Source organism: Narcine bancroftii, chromosome 2, assembly GCF_036971445.1.
Source record: "Narcine bancroftii isolate sNarBan1 chromosome 2, sNarBan1.hap1, whole genome shotgun sequence".
NCBI lineage: Eukaryota > Metazoa > Chordata > Chondrichthyes > Torpediniformes > Narcinidae > Narcine > Narcine bancroftii.
The window spans coordinates 248,217,816-248,238,685 of NC_091470.1; the positions used below are offsets into that span (position 1 = coordinate 248,217,816).

At 44.1% G+C, this 20,870-nt stretch overlaps 1 protein-coding gene across 3 annotated transcripts in view; it reads left to right on the forward strand.

The window, feature by feature from the left end:
- The window catches only part of tshz1 (teashirt zinc finger homeobox 1), a 229,795-nt gene that overhangs the window by 80,445 nt on the left and 128,480 nt on the right, over positions 1-20,870 (forward strand). The window contains exons 2-3 of one of the 3 annotated variants that reach the window (XM_069920790.1): positions 11,208-14,324; positions 16,217-19,689. In XM_069920790.1, the coding sequence (XP_069776891.1) occupies positions 11,208-14,317 (3,110 nt within the window). In that variant the 3' untranslated portion in view covers positions 14,318-14,324; positions 16,217-19,689. Of the gene's footprint in view, positions 1-11,207; positions 19,690-20,870 lie in introns of those variants that run through there. The other 2 variants (XM_069920792.1, XM_069920789.1) reach the window with 2 other exon arrangements.

Below are 20,870 nucleotides of genomic sequence, written 5' to 3' on the forward strand. Positions count from 1 at the left end.
ATGAGCAAAGCTCGACCAAGGCCCTCCACTAGCTGAACATTTACTCCCATCTTCACCAAAGATTTAGGTGTTTTTTCAGGGAACATTTACTTTTACAATTTTAAATGTTTTTTTTTCCTATTATTTTATTCTTATTTATGTTAATTTTTAAAATTTATTTTCCTTTTTTTTAACCAGTTGCTTGAGGCTGCTGGTTGCTTGAATTCTGGATACCAGGGGTTTTACTGTAATTCTTCTTCAGGGAGACCACAAGTGTTTAGATCAAAATTCTCTTGCCCTCACAAACCTCAACAATTACTTTTACAAAAAGAAAACCAAATTTTTTTTTGTTAAAGAATCATTTTAAATTCAGTGGAGAAGATTTGGATTTGCTGAAATATTCCTGTGAACGTGCATATTGAAGATTATTTCTTTAAAAAAGTCTTTTAAAATGCCTCCTTTTGTTGTACATCATTTGTATGCTCTCTAGTTAAAATCTCCCTTAAAATCATAAGTGCAAGTATTATTTCTGTGGATATACTGGGATATAAAAGAGCATCTGTAGGATCCTTCCAGCCATTTCCCCAATGGGCAGAATATCAAATCAAATGGTGATCAAATGCACACTTTTAGTTTAAAAAAAAAGGGAAAGATGGTTTGGTTCTGTCAAGGTGAGTTGAATACTGACACAAACCTTTACTCCCTTTGTTTACACTGGATTTGAATCTTGCTAACATTTGGTTTTATTAATGTAATAAATAATCTTCCCCATTCCACCCCTCCCTACCCTACCCCCCTCCCAACATACAGTGATACTCTCTTTGGCTGATGGGTTATAAATCATTTGAGATGAAATTGCAAGACAATGTGAAAACTTAACACTCTGCCTTTTGCAGTTGGGATCGTTTTGCAGACTTGCAGTTTTTTTTAACGACCATCTTGCATTTTATTAGTGGTTTGTTGAGACATCTATCACACCATTCCTCTCCTGTTAGCAGTGGACATGTTACTGCATTAAAGGAGAGTTACACCATTGACGCCCGCATTAGCTGGTCCAAAAAAGATAGCTGTATTTTCATTGACACTCAATGCATTACCATAATTGGCTTTTCTACATGATAGGGCAGAGGAAATAATAATGTCATTTTATTTACAGCTAGAGTGTCCCTTTATGAGACTTCTCCAAGTTTCTGCCGTGCTGTGTAGGTCAAATGACATCTTTTGATCACTGCTGTCCAAAGATATCAACGCTGAGTGGCAAGTAATGGAGACCCAATGACAAACCAAATCTGGCAAAGAAATAAGATTGCCAGTTTCCTATTAAACAGCCTGCTAAACAGCGTAGCATCACTCTGTCTGCTATGAACCTACCCTGACCACCTAAATCAGTAGAGTGAAAGGAGACTGAATTGAACATTAGCACTGCAAATGACTGCAATGATTGCCACTGCCCGCCCACACCCCCATCTCCTTGTTCCACTTCTCACTCTCTCCCACCAAAAGAAAATAAGCCAGTACATTACAGTTCCCATTTCTTCTCTAATTTGATTTTCATTCTGCCTGGCGCTGATTTTCTGATCTGGTTTGTTTAGGGTTTGACATCAGCCAAATGGTGTAGAGGGATATCTCTGACAGATATTCTTATCGATTTAACAACTTGTGCATTGGAGAGAATGCTATTTCTTTCACATTCTTCTCTCTGTTGGTGATGTTCCTTCTTGATCCAAGAATTAAAATAAATGTAGATTTATATCTATACTTCTTCTGGCAGACTTGTGCATAGAAGTTATCCTATGATATTTTAGTCCAGAATTTCAGGCAACCTTTTGATTATTTTTTTTCGGTGTAGATTTCATGAAGAAACCTGAGGCTCATTTTTTTTTCCTTTGTGTGTTATGTAGCTTTTTGTTTGCTGCAGTTGTCCTTTCTCTTTTGTTGCTGGTTGGGCTCCCACTTTTATACACCTTGCCATCCAGTAATGATGAGAATAGATGCTGAAGTGCCTGCTGTGTTGAGTTGGAATCAACATGAGCCCTAAGGCTTTGCCAGCCCAATCTCTTCCTCCTTCAATAATGGACCCATCCTGCTTTCTACTCCAGTGTCAAAGGTCTAGGTGAGTCAGAGCCATTACTATGTGAAGTGACAAAGCATTTGGAGGTGGTGTTGCCTCTGTGTGGCCTAATCCATCTATTGGAGATAACGTATCTGACAAAAGATTGATTTTACTTAGACTATTGAATTATTCATATAATAACTAGCCAGATTATTAATGTAACCCTGAAAGTGATCAGAATCAGATGATCAATGAGGTGCAACCTAAAATTAACATGAACTGTTGCAGCACAGGAGGCATTGAACCTGTCCTACCATTTTGAAGGCTGAAGAGTCTGTTTCTGTGTTGTAGAACTCTATTATTCTGATAAATACAACATAGATGAAGCTGAATGTTCCTTTTGGATTGAGGTTTAGGTTAAATTCCAACACTCCCTTCTCACCTGATGGTTTATTTATAAAAATTAGTTACCTTATATACTCACGTAAAAGTCGACCTCCAAATTTGACCTGAAATATTGGTCCCGAAAACTCGAATATTACGCAAATACATACGGTATTTTATTCTCTTGTGGACAATTTGTGTGATTATGTTAAAACAACAATGTTATAGAAAATGGCTAATTACCAGTACAGATGCTTGCACATAGTATTCACTGGCCCTGAATAAGCAAATCTACTTTGAAATGTCTTGGCAGATTGCTGTTGAAGAGTAGTTCCAAATGTCAATCCATTTACTGGAATTTCAGGTTTATTTCTAAGGTTTTCCTGGAAGCAAATCAACACCCTTGTTTTTATTTTCAAAACTGTTTTAAGAATGCTAACATAAATTGGAAGCTGTGAAGAGAAGATTTACCAGGATGTTGCCTAGATTAGAAAATATGTCTGAGGCAAGGTTTGCAGAGCTAAAACTTTTCTCTTTGGAGCGAAGAAGGAAGAGAGGTGACTTAATAGCGAACTACAAGATTATGGGAGGTATAGATAAAATAGACAGCCAGCACCTCTCTCCCACGGCAGAAGTAGTAAACACCAGTACAAAGTGAAGGAAGGAAACTTTACGGAAGACACCAGGCATATGTTTTTACACAAGGTTATGGATGCTTGGAATGCATTGCCAGGGATGGTATGGAGACTGAAACATTTGGAGCATTTAAGAGACTCTGAGACAGGAGCACAGATGAAAGAAAAATAGAGGGTAATGAGGTAGGGAGGGCTTAATTTTTTTTTAGTTATATATCAGCACAATGCCTTGGGCCAAAGGGCCTGTACTGTGCTGTAATGTTCTATGTTTTAAGTTGTGGTCAAGAGATAGAACTACAGCACAGAAAACAGGCCATTCTGCCCTTCGAGTCTGTGCCAAAACATCATTCCACTAGTCCCATTGACCTGCACCCATTCCATAACCCTCCAGAACTCTCCAATCCATGTAGTTATCCAATTTATTCTTAAAATGTAAGCTCGCATTTACCGCATCAGGTGGTAGCTCGTTCCGCACTCTCACCACTCACTTAGTGAAGACGTTTCCCCCCTAATGTTCCCTTAAATATTTCCTCTTTCACCCTAAAGCCATGTCCTCTCATGTTTATTTCTCCTAATCCGTGGAAAGAGCCTACATGCATTTACTCTGTCTATACATCTCATAATTTTGTAAACCCTTATCAAATCTCCCCTCATTCTTCTACAGTCCAAGGAATAATCTTACCCTGTAACTCATGATATCAACCTTAAGCTGAGAACTGATGATTAGTTCTCCTCTACCACTATCCTTCTGCAATCAATATCCAACATCCTCGCCTTACTCGTCCTCCCAAAATGCATCACCTCACATTTTTGACAATTAATTTCCATCTGCCACTTCATTGCTCACCTTACCAACACATCAATATGAAAGGGGTAAAAGATATAGGGTGATGGCTGTTTTTTCAACATTGAGACCCAACCTTAAACCATGAAACACTTCAGTTCACAAGCCACTTCATTGAATGTCCTCTAATCTACCTCCTCAATGGATGCCTTGATAATTTTATGGAATTATTAGATCAGTTTCTAAAAATGGTTTCATTCTTTGTTCACAGTTGAAGATGAAAGATTGTGGTGAGACAAACTTTAGATTTCAGGGAATTAGCATTTCAATAACATACCAGTCAACAGCAACTCCGTTCCATTCACTTGGCACTAAGCCTCTTTCACACTGCCAACCCTCCAAAAAAGCAGGTAAAGTTGCTGGGCATCCTACACTTGGGAGCTTTTCCCACTGCACCATGAATTATCTGATTAATTGGCAACCTGGAATTTTAAGAGGAGGGTCCTGCCTTCAGCAGTGACAAGGCGAGAGCAATTGTGCTTTCAGACCACCAGAAGGTGATTAGTGAGCTAACTTGACTGGGGACTGACACTTGGGCCCACCAAGTGTCGGAGCCAGGTTGAATTTAACTCACCCTGTAAGGTTGGGATGTTTCACACAGCATGATTATGAGGGGAAAGCAGTGGATGTTGTCTATATGGACTTCAGTAAGGCCTTCGATAAGTTTCAGCATGGAAGGAAAGTTCAGGTGCTAGGTATTAACTCTGAGATAGTCAAATGAATTCAACAGTGGCTGGAAGGGAGATGCCAGGGAGTCGAAGTGGATAACTGTTTATCAGGCTGGAGGCTGGTAACAAGTGGTGTGCCTTAGGGATCTGTATTGAGTCCCTTGCTGTTTGTCATTTACATTAATGATCTGGATGATGGGGTGGTAAATTGGATTAGTAAATATGCAGATGTTACTAAAATAGGTGGAATTGTGGAGAATGAAGAAGGTTTTCAAAGTTTGCAAAATGATTTGGACTGCTGAGAAGAGTGGGCTGAAAGATGGCAGATGGAGTTTAATGCTGATAAGTGTGAAGTGCTTCATTTTGGAAGGAATAATCAAACCAGGACATACGTAGTAAATGGGAGGGCATTGAGGAATGCAGTAGAGCAGAAAGATCTAGGAATAATGGTTCATCATTCCCTGAAGGTAGAATCATGTGGATAGGATGGTGAAGAAGGCTTTTAGTATGCTGGCCTTTAGAAAACAGGAGTTGGGAGATGATGTTGAGACTGTTTAAGGCATTGGTGAGGCTAAATTTGGAATACTGTGTGCAGTTCTGGCCCCCAAATTATAGGAAGGATATCAACAAGGTAGAGAGAATGCAGAAAAGATTTACAAAAATATTAGCAGGGTTTCAGAATCTAGATTACAAAGAAAGATTGAGCAAATTAGGTCTTTATTCCTTGGAGTGTAGAAGGTTGAGGGGGAATTTTATAGAGGTATTTAAGATAATGAGGGGGATAGATAGTTGATGTGGATAGTTTATTTCCTTGAGGGTCACTCTGAGAATGGTGGCTGTATGGAATGAACTTCTGGGAGAAGTAGTGGCAGCAGGTCCATTTTGTCATTTAAGAAAAAATTGGATAGGTGTATGGATGGGAGGGGAATGGAGGGTTATGGGCAATGTGCCGGTAGGTAGGACTAGAGGAGTGTACTTGGTTTGGTGTGGACTAGAAGGGCAAAGATGGCCTGTTTTTGTGCTGTAATTGTTATATGGTTAATTCCCTGGTTCAACCTACATGTAATTGGCAGTGTGAAAAGGTGATATTAGAGTAACAAATCCCATCAAAGCTGCTACAGATTATCAAATAATTCCAAACTAAGCAGACATCAGGGCATCTCAGCAAAAAACTCATTCAATGGGAGGGTAGTTTTAAAGATTGTCTATAAAGTAGGTAGAGAGGTGTATATTTCCTGAGGGAATTCCAGAACTTCGGGTCTTGGGAGCTTTTTAGTGGAGTGATTAAATTCAGTGATCCTCAGGAGGATGAGCAGAGAGGTGTTAGAGGAGGTTATGGAGAGAGAGCAGAGATGAAATTATGGAAGTATTTTAAAACAAATGCAAGAAAATAATCAAGATGTTGCTTAAATAGAAACCAATGCAAGTTACAGTACGTCACCAATTAGAGATAATAAGCAAGTAAAATATTGTGGGAATAGGAAAAGTCCAATAATATTTTCGTTCACCTTAATTTATTGAATCATGAAAGGCCTACAAGATGTATTATATGTTACTGAGGCTGTCATATACCATGTGTTTATCCTTGTTCCACACACCAGTGTAGTGGGGAAAAAGTTCGAAGGGTTCAAAGAATAACAGCCCTGAACTCGTGGCAGCATTAAACCATGAGCCTCATTTACAATGGAGAATAAATACGCATCAGGAGGAATGTACACCCAAATGCAAATTGATTTTGCTATAATTCAAGTTAACTTGGCTACAAACAGCCACAACTAGAGAGAGTTAAAACAAACAATACCTCCCACCCCTTCAACAACAAGCAGACACAACACTCAACTTACAGAAGCTATTTATAAATTAGATCAGGCAACCCATGATGGTTCCCTTTGAGGTGTATACAAGTGAGAGTCCCAATCCTTCATGATTAGTTAGATCATTAGCACTGTTTGTGATCCCCAGTCTGAAGCTGTTGGGTAGTTAGCTCAGCAAGAGGACAAAGAAGAAAGTGTGTTGCTGGAGCACACAGTCGGGTTTTATAACCGGTGCCTGATGGCTAACCCAGGTACTGGTTCACGTAACTCCAGGTGACCAATTGCAAAGTGATCATCTGTTCGGTGGTAATGTGTGTGGGCAGCTCTGACATTCAATGACATGGAGGTGGAAGTAGCCTTCGACCTTGTTTTCTGTCCAACCCGTAAGGTGACCATGTGTTACCTTCCATGACCCACTTTCCTTCGCTGTAACACATCTCAATTTATTGCTGCTTGCAATTAATTTAACAATTATTCATTACAATTATTTTCTGCTGACCATCATTTGAAAAGCCTTAGTTTTTATTGTTTGTGTCATTCACCTGGAGATTAAATTAAAACAGTCTCTATGGGGGAATTATATTCTTTTAAATAGTGTTACTTGATGACTTTAACACCTCATTTGATTTCCCTTCTCACTGTCTTTTCGTGGTCCATTTCAGTTGAGAGACTTCTGCTATTTTGGGTATCATTTAAGACATTTTATAATTTTGGCAGACAAATCCTTGTTAGATGCACCTCTCTCTCTCAAAAAAATTATGTAGCTGCTAGTGAAAGCATACTTATCAGTGATCTTCTTAAACAATCAGCTTCAATCAGACACTGCCATATCACAGCAATTTTTGAAGGCAACGCATCTGAATAATCTCCAATAGGTTCATGATTCCTTTATTTTGTTATGTGATAGTACAGAACATGTAATATAGCACAAAATTGCATTCTGCCTGCCTTAACACAAAGAGTCACTATTAGTGTCATCCGGTGCCACTTTATAGTAAAAAAGAAAGAGAAGCAAAAGAGAGCTCCTTCAGAGCCACTAGGGTGTCCGTGGATTTGCCTCCAGTGCTTCTGCAATCTTTGCAGCCACACAGAGCCCTATTCAATCCATCAGCAGCCTGAGCTCCTCTTCCAACCCTCTGACAGGATTAGGAAGCCTTCAATGCCTGAGGCCCTATGGGAGCCTTTCTTACCCTCATCACGCTCTTGAATCCCAGCTCTGGAACCTGGTTCCCATGAGCCTGTCTCCAGCAGCCTGCAGATTCTGTGAAGTCCCCCCGAATGCAAGTGGCCCTCAGCTTGTGTGGGTCCTTCAACCACTAAGACCCTCATTGGCCCACTGCCATGGACACTGTCCTAAAAGTCATCTCCTCTGCTTCTCCTTCTCAAGGGGAGGTGTTCTCTCCATTTCTTGTGCCCTGCTCCACTGCGCCCCGAAATCTGCAACCATTTTATGACCACTGCCGAGTATGGGAACCATCATCTTGGGCACAGACCTTCATGACTGTAAACACCATTGGTTCCGATACCAGGCTATTTGCAACCTGTATGGAGCCACCAGCATTAGGACCGGGCATTTGAACCCTTCAGAGCAGCACTATATCTCTGCATCAGTGGTAGCGCTACCGTTCCAACAACTCCAGCAGTGCCACCATGTTTGAATTTGGATTTGGTAAAATTAAATATAGGAAAGGGATTTTATTTTAATTGGTCATCTCCCATCATATAGATACCATTATTACAGGATTACAATGTGTTATATACTCTTAAGTGCTTTAAGAAATTATCATGCTTAGCACTTTATCTCACAGAATTGAATGATACTTTTGTGAAGTAAAGTAGTGTAATACAAACTATTACTTAACATTATAAACAAATCTGGTTCAGTATGAGAATTTCTCGGGGAGGAAACACAATACGGTATTCTTCTACTTCTCAAGCAGTCCCTCGAGATCAAGGAAGAATTGTGTCCACTCTGGTTCTGTGGTCTGGGATCAGAGTGGGACCCACAAACTCTGCGACAGATGAGGCAGCAGCGGTTGATGGGGTGATTTGGGAGGTGGTGTGCTCCTTTCACCAGCTACACTGAGTTTTTTGTGAGCTCCTCATGAATGAACTCCAGGTCCTCAAACTTCCTTGAGACCTTCAATGTTGTTCCATCCAGTGTGGCTTTGAGGCCAGGTCGATGGAGATTACAGAGTGGATCAAGCAGCAGAGTGTGTGGTTAATCAGGCTCATCCATGCAGTTTCTTGCTTAGACAGTGACATGGGGCAAAAGGGGCCAATGCCTTGAAGGTCTTCTGGTCGCCTCTTTGACCGAACAATGTTGGTTATCCAATCTTTGGATTTGGAGTACTTGTACCTGCAAAAGTTTAATGATTTATTTCCCTAGGATCAATAATATCAATAGTATCATATAATGATCAGTATTAAATTTGATAAAGGATGAAACACCCTTTGTCACTGGTATACAAACATACTGTAAGTCTCATCTTAAAAATAAGAGGATGCAGGGAACACTGAGCAGGTTAGGCCTCATCTAAGGAAGAGAAGCAAGGTTAATGTTTCAGCTCAATAAATTTCCTTCAGAACTGGGAACAATTAGAAGTGAAAACTGTTGCTAGATGCAGAGAGAAGGTAGGAGAGGCAGAGTGAATGAAAAAGAAGACTGGTGATGACCGAGAGCCGAGGCGATTGAGTGATACAGGCAACAGTGGTGCTGCCTGAAAGACAGTGGCCAAGGCACTAGTGAATAACTGAGAAGGTGAAGGTTCAAGTGGGACAACTATACACCTGGAGTCACCATTGGAAAAGAGGGTAGAAAGGATATCTGTGGATGATGAAGTAACAAAGCTTCAATTACTGAAGACCTGGAATTTTCCACATCTGCAGTTTCTTGCTTTTGGGGTTCTTCGTTCTTTTCCACAGTCCTGCCCAATTAGCACCAGAGCTTTACTAATTTAAACCTTAGCTTCTCCAGTGGAGACTTTGTAAAGATAAAAGAGGCAAAAGTTATAAAACAGTTTTATTCTGTGATTGAGTTATGATGAAGAATGAATGAGGCAGAAAAATCTCTCTGGACCATGGCAAGAAAAAACACAATGGGAGGAGATGAGTGAGTGGGAAATTCATGGTGAAAACATATCAAGATCCGAAGTGTGGAGATTCCATGAACCAGGTTTTGCCCCAGGATTCAATTCCACATCTTCTATGATCTGGCTCCAGAGTTAGCCCCTGGATCTAACTCTGGCTTTATCTCTGTATTCAGCTGTGTATTGCCCATTTCACCTCGCCTCACTCCCAGTAAAGACCCGAGCAAAGGTTGGAGGTCATGTTAATGAGATCATCGGGCTTGACGTGCCAATATAAAACAAACCCCTTCTTGCTCCTTTTAGCACCAATGATGGGGGCAAATAACTGTTTGACTCTGGCTGATGGGAAAATCAAAACCATGCAATTGTTGGAAATCTGGAATAATACAAGGATGCTGGAATCATTAATCAGATCAGGCAGTATCTATGGAAAGAAGCAGAATTAATATTTTCTTTTTCAAATTTAGACATACAGCATGGTAACAGGCCCTTTCTGCCCAGAAGCCTGTGGTGCCCAATTATACCAAATTGACCTACAACCTCAGTACATTTTGAACGGTGGGAGGAAGCCAGAGCACCCGGAGGAAACCTACGCAGACACTGGGAGAACATACAAACTCCTTACAGACAGTGATGGATTCGAACCCTGGTCGCTGGCTCTGTAACAGTGTGGTGATAATCCCAACACTAACTTTTCATTGATGACTTTGCTTGATGGACACAGCATTGACCTGAGGCATTAATAAAAAATATCTGCAATTCGGGAAATCTGAAATGAACTATTGGAAGAACTCAGCTGATCTGACAGACCTGAGGAAAGATTGTCGACAAGCTGTTCTTGAGGTTTGTTTCTCCACAGATGCCACCTGGCCTGCTGACTATTTCAGTTTCAGTTTTACTACTCAAATAGCCTCAAAGATGCTGCCTGACCTGCTGAGTGTTTCATTCATTTGCTTTTTTCATTCTGCAGTTGATTTTTTTTTCTGAGCTTAATTTCCTAAACTGACTCTGTAACTTCTCTGCGACATCATAAAACATGTTAAAATGTAGCTTTGCTGTAAATTAAACTTTAAAAATATCCACTGTGAAAATTAGCACAGGGTCTATTTGCAAATTTACTTTGTGAAAGGGGATTAATGGGAGCCAAAATAGAGATCAGCCCAGATTAAATTGTGATTTGTAGCATAGGTTCAAGGTCCTGAATAGCCTGGGCGTGCTTCTGAAATATTCATTGCGTCAGTGGTGGCTCATCTGGGACTCCCAGAAAATAATGCTCCACTCTGGAGACCTGAGCTGAAAAATTGAGACTGATGGTACAGTGCAAAACTGAGAGGGTTCCGCATTGTCAGAAGTGCCATTTTCCACTGGCATGCAAAGAATACCAAGGCAATAGTTTGAAAAAGAGAGGATTATGATATCTGGTGCCAGGCCACTATTAATCATCCAATCATCATTACTAATAACTGGTTGTCTAATAAATGTCACCTTGTGGTTTATGAAGTCTTGTGCATACAGTGACTAACTTGTTAAAATGAATGGATTTTGGCTCTTGGCTGGTGGGGTGGGGGGGGGAATACGATACTGGGTACAAATGGGATGATAGATGGAGTTTAGATGCAATTGAATGGGATGGACTGGTAGGACTCTTGTGAATTGACAATTTGCTGGCCCCCACCCCTCACCTCCCCTGTTGTGTTTATCCTTGAATATTCATTTGCTTTCTTTGTCTTTTCTTTGCCAGCTTACGTTCCTGAGGAAGAGCTGAAGGCAGCCGACCTCAACGAGGACCTCCAGGAGGAGGAGGAGGAGGTGTCTCCGGCAATTGACCAGGAGCATGAGTTCCTCTGCCCTGAGGAGGAAGAGGAGAGCAAAGAGGCAGCCAGCTATCAGAACTCACCGGCCAGCACACTCGTCAACCCAGACCCAGGTTATGGGTCCCCTGCCAGCGACACCAGCGACCAGCTAGCCGATTTGCACAGCATCTCCTCCAAGGACGGGCAGGAGAGGGAGGAGGGAGCGGGTGAGGACGGCCTGCAGGTTTCGCGGGACAGCTTGGCGCAAATGAAGGCAGCCTACTCCAACCTTTTGAGCAGCTCCTATTGGACCAGCCTTGGTTTGGACTTGAAAAGCACAAACCAAGCTAGTGCCAGTGGCAGTAGCAATGGCAGCACCCATAACGGCACCGGTGGAGGCCTGGGCTACGACTGGCACCAGGCCGCCCTGGCCAAGACTCTCCAACAGACCTCGTACGGGATTATTCCTGAGCCCAGCTTGTTCAGCACCGTCCAACTTTACCGGCAACAGAACAAACTGTTTGGTTCAGTGTTCACTGGTGCCAGCAAGTTCCGCTGCAAGGACTGCAGCTCAGCCTATGACACCTTGGTGGGACTGACCGTCCACATGAATGAAACTGGCCACTACCGTGATGACAACCGTGACCGGGATTCTGACAACCCCCGCAAGTGGTCCAAGCCAAGGAAGCGCTCCCTCATGGAGATGGAAGGCAAGGAGGATGCCCAGAAAGTACTGAAGTGCATGTACTGTGGGCACTCCTTCGAGTCCCTGCAGGACCTCAGCGTCCACATGATCAAGACCAAGCACTACCAGAAGGTACCCCTCAAAGAGCCTGTGCCAGCCTTGACATCCAAGCTCCTGCCCCCCAACAAGAGACGGGTCCAGTTGGAACCTCCTCCCTGCTCCCCAGAATCTGCTCCCAATCCCTCGGGCCTACCTGTCGGAGAGTCAGCCTCTTCCCAGAAAGTGGCTAACCCTTATGTGACACCCAACAACCGTTATGGCTACCAGAATGGCGCAAGCTACACCTGGCAGTTTGAGGCCCGCAAGGCGCAGATCCTCAAGTGTATGGAGTGTGGGAGCTCTCATGATACCTTGCAGCAGCTGACGGCGCATATGATGGTGACCGGCCACTTCTTGAAAGTCACCAACTCTGCCTCCAAGAAAGGCAAGCAGCTGGTGTTTGACACGGTGGCTGAGGAGAAAGTCCAGTCCATTCCCTTGCCTCCATCCACCCCGTCCCGGTTGGTGGCTCCTACTGCCCAAACTAAGCCCGAAACATCGCCACCTCCACTGGTTGATGAGAGGAGGGAGCAAGAGGAAGAGCCAGTGGAAGAGGACGAGAAGGAGAGGGAGATAAAGGAGGAGAGGGACGATCCTGAGGAAAAGCTGGAGTCGACATCCCAGTACCAGTATCTCCGGGAGGAAGATCTAGATGAGAGCCCTAAAGGCGGGGTTGATATCCTGAAATCTTTGGAGAATACAGTTACCACTGCCATCAACAAGGCTCAGAATGGTGCTCCAACATGGGGGGGCTATCCTAGCATTCATGCTGCCTATCAGCTCTCTGGAGCAATAAGGCCCTTCCAGCTGGCAGGTCAGAATGTCCAGTCAACCCCATTCTATGCCAACAACTTAAAGACCCCATCCTCTGAGCATACTGCCATGGTGGAGCCCTCAGAGTGCCAGTCACCGCCTCCTCAGAAGAGCAACGTCCATGCCATGGAGGAACTGGTGGAGAAGGTCACAGGAAAGATGGCCCCCAAGGCTGAGGAGAAGGCGGCTGAGAAAGAGCGGACGGTCGTGCCCAGAGTTAAGGCGACGTGTGGCTCATCTTCTCCGGGTATTAGGGACCCTCCTAGATCTAAAGACAATGACACGTCAACGCAACCGGCGAGAAATGATGACAGCCAGGAGGTGAAAGTGAAGAAGGAGTCCAACTTGGAGGGCCCTTTCCCAAATGGGACAGAGTGTTTAAGGTCAATGGTCAGCAATGGCTGTAACAGTATGGCTATTATTACTGACCAGTCGCCTGAGTCACCATTTGTCAATCCCCTCAGTGCATTGCAGTCAATTATGAACACGCACTTGGGTAAGGCAGCCAAGCCCCTAAGCCCCAGCCTTGACCCCCTGGCCATGCTGTACAAAATCAGCAATGGTGTCCTGGAAAAGCCTATCTTCCCTGCCACTCAGGTCAAGCAAGCGGATATTGTGGACCGATACTACTATGAAAACAATGATCAGCCGATAGACTTGACCAAATCCAAAAGCAACAAGAAGCTCCTTTCTGCCATGACGGAAACGATTCTCTCTACATCACGGGAAAATGCACTGTTGGACATCTCCGATATGGTGAAGAACCTCACCGGGCGGCTGACACCCAAGTCGTCAACCCCCTCAACTGTGTCGGAGAAATCAGAAGCTGATGCCAGCAGCTTTGAGGACACCTTGGAGGATATATCTCCAGTGCAAAAGAGAAAGGGCAGGCAGTCCAACTGGAACCCCCAACATCTCCTGATGCTCCAAGCTCAGTTTGCGGCCAGCTTACGGGAATCTTCCGAAGGCAAATACATCATGTCGGACTTGAACCTTCACGAGCGGGTGCACATTTCCAAGTTTACTGGCCTCTCCATGACCACAATAAGCCATTGGCTAGCCAATGTCAAGTATCAATTGAGACGGACAGGTGGAACAAAATTCCTGAAGAACTTAGACACAGGACATCCTGTTTTCTTCTGTAATGATTGTGCCTCCCAGTTTAGGACTCCTTCCAGCTACATAGCTCACCTGGAGACTCACTTAGGGTTTTCTATGAAGGATCTCTCCAAGTTATCAGTGGAGCAGCTTCGTGAGCAGCAGGCAGTTTCTAAGGTGATACCAAATAGGGCCCTGAACTCTGTCGGGATTTCAGAGGAGGATGTAAACTCGACATTCCAGTGTAAAATGTGCAACAGAACATTTGTAAGCAAACATGCGGTCAAATTGCACCTTAGCAAAACACATGGCAAGTCTCCAGAGGACCACCTGTTATATGTTACTGAATTTGAAAAACAATAGTACCCAGGTAAGCAGATGCGCTACCATGCACCTACTGGTATACACAGAGTTTGATGAGAACTATCCAGGATGGGTTTAATGAACACGTTTGTCGTTGGCCAGACAGCTTCTTAAGTGCCTTTTATTTTGTATGACAACACTTTTTAACAGATAACCTCCAATAACGTAAAGGCAGGAGGTTCATGCAGAATGTTTATAAAATATTGCTCGAGCCTCATCTAGTATTGTGTTCAGATCTGCCTGCCTTGTTGCAGAGTTAGTGGGATAGAGAAGATCCAGGAATGACTTACGAGAGTTGTTCCTGCGAGGAAGGACCACAGTTATGGGGATGCACTGGAGAGCCTGGGAGATTTTCTTTGGAGAAGAGAAAGGCTGAGAGGAGATGGGTATATAAAATGATGAGGGGTTTGGACAGAGTGGATATTCCAAGGGGTGGAGGGTCAAGGTCTAAAGGTCACGGGGACAATATCAAAGGGAAGAGAACTAAGTGGTGAAAGTGGCATTTGGAATGCATTGCCTGCAGTTGTGGAGGAGGCAGGCTTCACTGTGGCCTACAAGGGGGAGTTGAATAAATAAATGGTGGAGAAAAATTTGCAAGGCTTCAGAGATAGGTCCGGAATATGAAAGTGCAATGACGTCGCTGCAATTCTATTTTTTTTTTACATTTTTACCCTTCAAACTTTAGACTAGAACTGTCAACATAAATCGAAAATACCTGCTGCTATTTTGTGAGAAAAAAAATAGTTTTTTAAAACCTGTATTTTATACTAGAGACTGTATGTTATATTGCAGGCTGTAGTGTCACACTTTTGCAAACTTCGTGACACTTTTGAACATTTTTAATCCGGAGCTGAATTGCAACAGTTATCTTTTCCTGAAAGTTGCTGTTTACATTTGTTTAAGCTTAAATTTCTCCTGCTGAATGTTCAGGATGGAAACATCAGCTCGAAGCAGAATCCCATGATATTTTGGGATTATGTTCTTTGAATGAACTATCAAACATGGTATTTTTAATGATTTGGAAGGCATGTCAAATACATCCAGAAAAATGTTGGTGGGCGAGTTGACAGCAGAAAATCACAATTGCTATTTTTTTATTGAAAAATATAAAACATCGAGTTTTACAAGCTGGCAACAGACCCTTTGGCCCAACTTGTTCATGTTGACCAATTTGTTCACTCAAACTAGTCCTATTTGCCTGTGTTTGGCCTATATTCCTCAAAAACCTTTCCCATCCATGTACCTTTCTAAATGTCTTTAGAACTTTCTCTGGCGGCTTAATTCATGTATCAATCACCTTCTGTGTGAAAAAGGTACCCCTAGAGGTCCTTTTTTTAAATCTTTCTCCTCTCACCTTAATTCTGTTACCTTTAGTTTTAGACTTCCCTACCCTGGGAAAAGGACTATGACAATTTACCTTATCTTGCCTCTCATTAATTTAAATATCTTTATAGGGTTCCCCCCAGCTCCCTTTCTATAGTTCGATACTCGAGGGAGAAAAGTCCCTGCCAATCCAGTCTCTCCTAATAATCTATTGGTAGAATTGTGAACCTTTTCTGCATCTTTCCAGCATAAGGATTGTAATTGAATTATGAATAAGAATTAGAATTGAGAATGACCGAAAAGGCACAAAGGAGAGATGAGACCACCATTGATCAGTCATTGATCAATAACTCGAAAGGCTAGAGTTACAGAATGACAGGTTTTTATTCACAATAAACTTGAAGTGTATCCCATGCTGTGACCCAGGCTTTTTGGGGAAATGTTACATCATTGAAGCCTTTATACAGGGTCAAGTGGGTGGAGTCACGGGTACAGTCACGTCAAGGGGGCGGAGCCAGATAAATGGGTAACAACAGTTCACCACATTCATCCATTTTTTTTTTTCACTTTGTCCAGCAGGGTGAAGTGGGGCAGAGGTTCTTTCATGTTAAATCTGTCCCGTGGCCTGGATTTTCATTTGCAACCATCGGAGAGTCTGTTGCTGGAACTGGTGTTGAGTCCTGCTCCTCCAGCACTGCGTCGACTTGCTGGGTGCATGGCAGCTTGACCAGAGGAGCGGGGCTAGGGTGCCATGGTATGTAGTGTGCATCCATGGGAGGGAGGGTGCTGTTTGGTGGTCAAATACATCAGGGGTCCCCACATGGACGAGGTCCTGGATGGAGACTTGCGTCCTCGCGCCCTTCTGGGTAGGCCACGTATGCATATTGGGGATTCACCTGGAGGAGTTGAACCCTTTTGACCAGTGGGTTGGTTTGATGGCCCCTCGCGTGCTTCCGTAGCAGGACCAGCCCTGGGGATGTCAACCAGGATGTCATGGTAGTCCCCGACGTGGTCTTCATGGGGAAGAGAAAATTCTTTTGTAAGGGGTTGCATTAATGGCGGTACATAGAATTGACCTGATCAGGTGGAGTGCTTCAGGGAGGACCTCCTGTCAGTGAGAGACAAGTAGTCCTCTGGACTTAAGGGCGAGAAGAATGGGCTTCCACATGGTGGCATTGTCCCTCTCTATCTGGCTGTTCCTTGGAAGTTATAGCTGGTGGTCCTGCTAGTGGTGATACCTCTGCCAAGCAGATATTGGTGTAGCTCATCACTCATGAAAGAGGACCCTGATCACGGATACCTGAACAGGATGAAAAGGTTGCACAGGGCCCTGATGATTGAGGTGGTGGTCATGTCTGGACAGGGGATGGGAAAGGGGAAAAGTGAGTACTCATTGATGACCATGAAGAAATACACATTGTGGTTGGTGAAGGGGAGGAGGCCCTTGAAGCCCATGCTCAGGCATTCGAAAGGTTGTGTGACCTTTATCAGGTGTACCCTGTCTGGTTGGTAGAGTGCGGTTTGCACTCCGTGCAACCTGGCAGTTGCTAGTCATATCTCTAACATCCCCAATGAAGTATGGTAGATTCTGAGATTTAATTAAATGGAAAAACCTCATGACTCCGGGGTGGTAGAAGTCATTGTGGAGGGTTTTGAAGAGCCAGCCTATCAGTGTGTTGGCATATGTTCCTTGGGACAGGAGGTTGAGGTCCCTAACTGGTACAAGATATCGTAGGTATAGGTGGAGAGTTCGATTCTCCACCTCAGGATCTTCTTGCTCTTTATCTTACCTCCCTGCTTGTTGTTAAACATGAATGCCCTGGCCTGTTGGTCTGTGAGCAGGGTAAAATGTCTGCTGGCCACGTAATCCATCCAGTGCCATACCGCCTCAACGATGACTTGAGCCTCCTTCTCGATGGAAGAGTGTCAGACTTCACGGCCCTGGAGGGTACGGGAAAAGAAAGCCATGGGTCAGCCCACCTAGTTGAGGGTGGTAGCCAAGGCAAAATCAGATGCATCACTTTTCACTTGGAATGGGGTGGATTCATCCACTGCATGTGTTGCGGCTTTGGCGATGTCCTCTTTTATGCGACAGAAGACTGTTCGGGCCTCTCTTGTCAGGGGGAAAGATGTGGACTTGATGAGAGGGTGGGCTTTGACTGCATAATTGAGGACCCACTGGGCATAATAGGAGAAGAACGTTAGGTACCTTTTCAGGGTTTTGACACTGTGGGGGAGGGGAAGCTCTAGCAGGGGGAAAATGTGGTCAGGGTCAGGGCCAATGACTCCATTCTCCACAATACAACCAAGAATCACCAGGCAGGAAGTACGGAAAACACACTTGTGCCTGTTGTAGATTAGGTCAAGGCATTTGGCAAATGTGAGGAATTTCTGGAGGTTGGCATCATGATCTTACAGGTCATGGCCACAGATTGTAACATTGTCTAGGTAGGGGAAGGTAGCGTGCAGGTCATTTTGGCCCACCATCAAGTCCATCTCCTGTTGGAAGATGGAGACTCCATTGGTAACACTGTGGTGTACTGGCAGTCCTCCGGATGGATGGGGAACTGGTGGTAGGCTGATTTTAGGTCTATCATGGTACCACATGGAAGGTTAGTTAGGAAGGTGCAGTCTTTAGGTATAAATTTTAAGATAGTCAAATGGATTGAACATTGGCTGAAAGGGAGAGGCCAGAGAGTGGTAGTGGATAATTGTCTGTCAGGTTGGAGGCCGGTGACCAGTGGTGTGCCTCAAGGATCTGTATTGGGCCCATTGTTGTTCGTTATATACATTAATGATCTAGATGATGGGGTGGTGAATTGGATTAGTAAATATGCAGACGATACTAAGATAGGTGGAATAGTGGATAATGAAGAAGGTTTTCAAGGATTGCAGAGGGATTTGGGCTGTTTAGAAAAGTGGGCTGAAAAATGGCAGATGGAATTTAATGCTGATAAGTGTGAGGTGCTTCATTTTGGTAAGAAGAATCAGAATAGGACATATGTGGTAAATGGGAGAGCATTGAGGAATACAGAAGAGCAGAAAGATTTAGGAGTAACGGTACATCGTTCCCTGAAGGTAGAAACTCACGTGAATAGGGTGGTGAAGAAGGCTTTTAGTATGCTGGCCTTTATCAATCATTGCATGGAATATAGGAGTTGGGAGGTGATGTTGAGATTGTATAAGACGTTGGTGCGGCCTAATTTGGAGTTCTGTGTGCAGTTCTGGTCGCCTAATTATAGGAAGGAGAGAGTGCAGAGAAGGTTTACCAGAATGTTGCCTGGGTTTAAGCATCTGGAGTATGGGGAGAGATTGGACAGATTGGGTCTTTATTCTTTGGAGCGTAGAAGGTTGAGAGGGGATTTGATAGAAGTATTTAAGATTATGAAAGGGATAGACAGAATGGATGTGGATAGACTATTTCCGTTAAGAGGAGGAAAGTTTAAAACAAGAGGACATGAGTTAAGAATTAAGGGGCAGAGGTTTAGAGGTAACATGAGGGGGAACTTCTTTACTCAGAGAGTGGTAGCTGTGTGGAATGATCTTCCGGGAGAAATAGTGGCGGCGGAGTCAATTGTATTATTTAAGAAAAGGTTGGACAGGTATATGGATGAGAAGAAGATGGAGGGTTATGGGCATTGTGCAGGGAGGTGGGACTAGAAAGGAGTGTTTGGTTCGGTGCGGACTAGAAGGGCCTAATGGCCTGTTTCCGTGCTGTAATTGTTATGTTATGTATTATATGTTATGGAGAACACACAATATTGTGTGATTTGATTGATCATATCTGCTATGCGAGGGAGTGGTACAGCTACATATAGTGGTTGAAGATCTGGCTGTAATCAATCACCATTTTTCCCCACTCTTAAGCACCACTACTTGAGCCTTGATGATCACCTCATTCAAGAGTTGCCACACTTCAGCTTTAATGAATGCTCTGTCCCCTTCACTGTATCACCTGCTTTTTGTGGTAACTAGTTTACATTTGGGGGTGAGGTTTGTGAACAGCAGTGGGGGATTAATGCGGAGGGTAGGAAGGCCGTATGTTGGCTTGGCCGATTGTGTGGGGGGGAGGGGGGGAGAGACCACGGTCGGAGGGGTGGGCGGTCAGCTTATGAAATACAGTTTGCAGACCATGGTGGGGGAGGGGGGTGGGGTGTCTGCAGAGGCTCCTGCATCATAACACTTTTGAGGTGGCACTGGAAGTCCAACCCTAGCAGCACTGGCGCGCAGAGCTGTGGCATGACAAAGAGCTTAAAGTCTCTGTAGGTCATGCCCCGCACGGTCGGCATCAAGGTGGCGTAACTGCAGATCTCAGCCGAGTGGGATTTCGAGGCCAGGGAGACTGTATAGTTTACTGGCCTTGCTTTAAGGGAATAATGCTGTTCCATTGGGGTGGATAAAACTCTATGTACTCCCCCATCATAAAAGTTTCTCGTCACTTGATCGTTGACCAAGATGTCCATCATCCACTGGGAGAGCTGTTTTGATCCAGTACAGTGGAGGGCAATGTCAGTTTGTGATCTGGCTCATACTGACTCATAATCTGGGCAGTGCCCAGGCCATGATGTAATTGCCCCAGAAGGTGGCAGCTTCCAAGATGGCGTCCCCCATAAAGTGCATGCTGTGGCGCTGGAGCGGTGTCTGTGATCAGCATACCTTTGCATAGTTTCCCTTCTTCCTACTCTTTGAGCATGTCGCATTTTTTGCTGGGCAGCACTTACAGGGGTGCTTTGGCTGGCCACAGAAGTAGCACTTTGGGTGCTTCTGGGAGACCACGGCTGTGGTGGATTCATTCGTTGGACATGGTTGTGGTCTGCCGGTTTGCAATCCTGCATCACAAAGTGGCGGCACCCGTGTGGGCCGTGGAACCCTTGCGCCATTCGCTGAGTAAGCCTCCAAATTATGGAAGGCGATCTCCAGTGATTTCACGAGGTCGATAGTCCTCTTTAAGTCCAACTTATTCTGCTCAAGCAGTCTCTTTTGCACATAGTCTGATCTGACTCCAGTGACATAGGCATCGTGGATCATGTTCTTCGTGTATTTGCCAGCTGACACTGGCAAAGCCTGGAGGAACAGGAGGCTCGACGCTTCTGGTCACTGTCTGCGGGTAGCCAGTATGTGTCTGGAATATACCTCGTTGACTTTCTCCCTGTACTGGTCTTTCAGTATGTCCATTGCCTCCTCATATGTTGAGGCATCCCTGATCATCGGGAATACTTGATGTCCGACC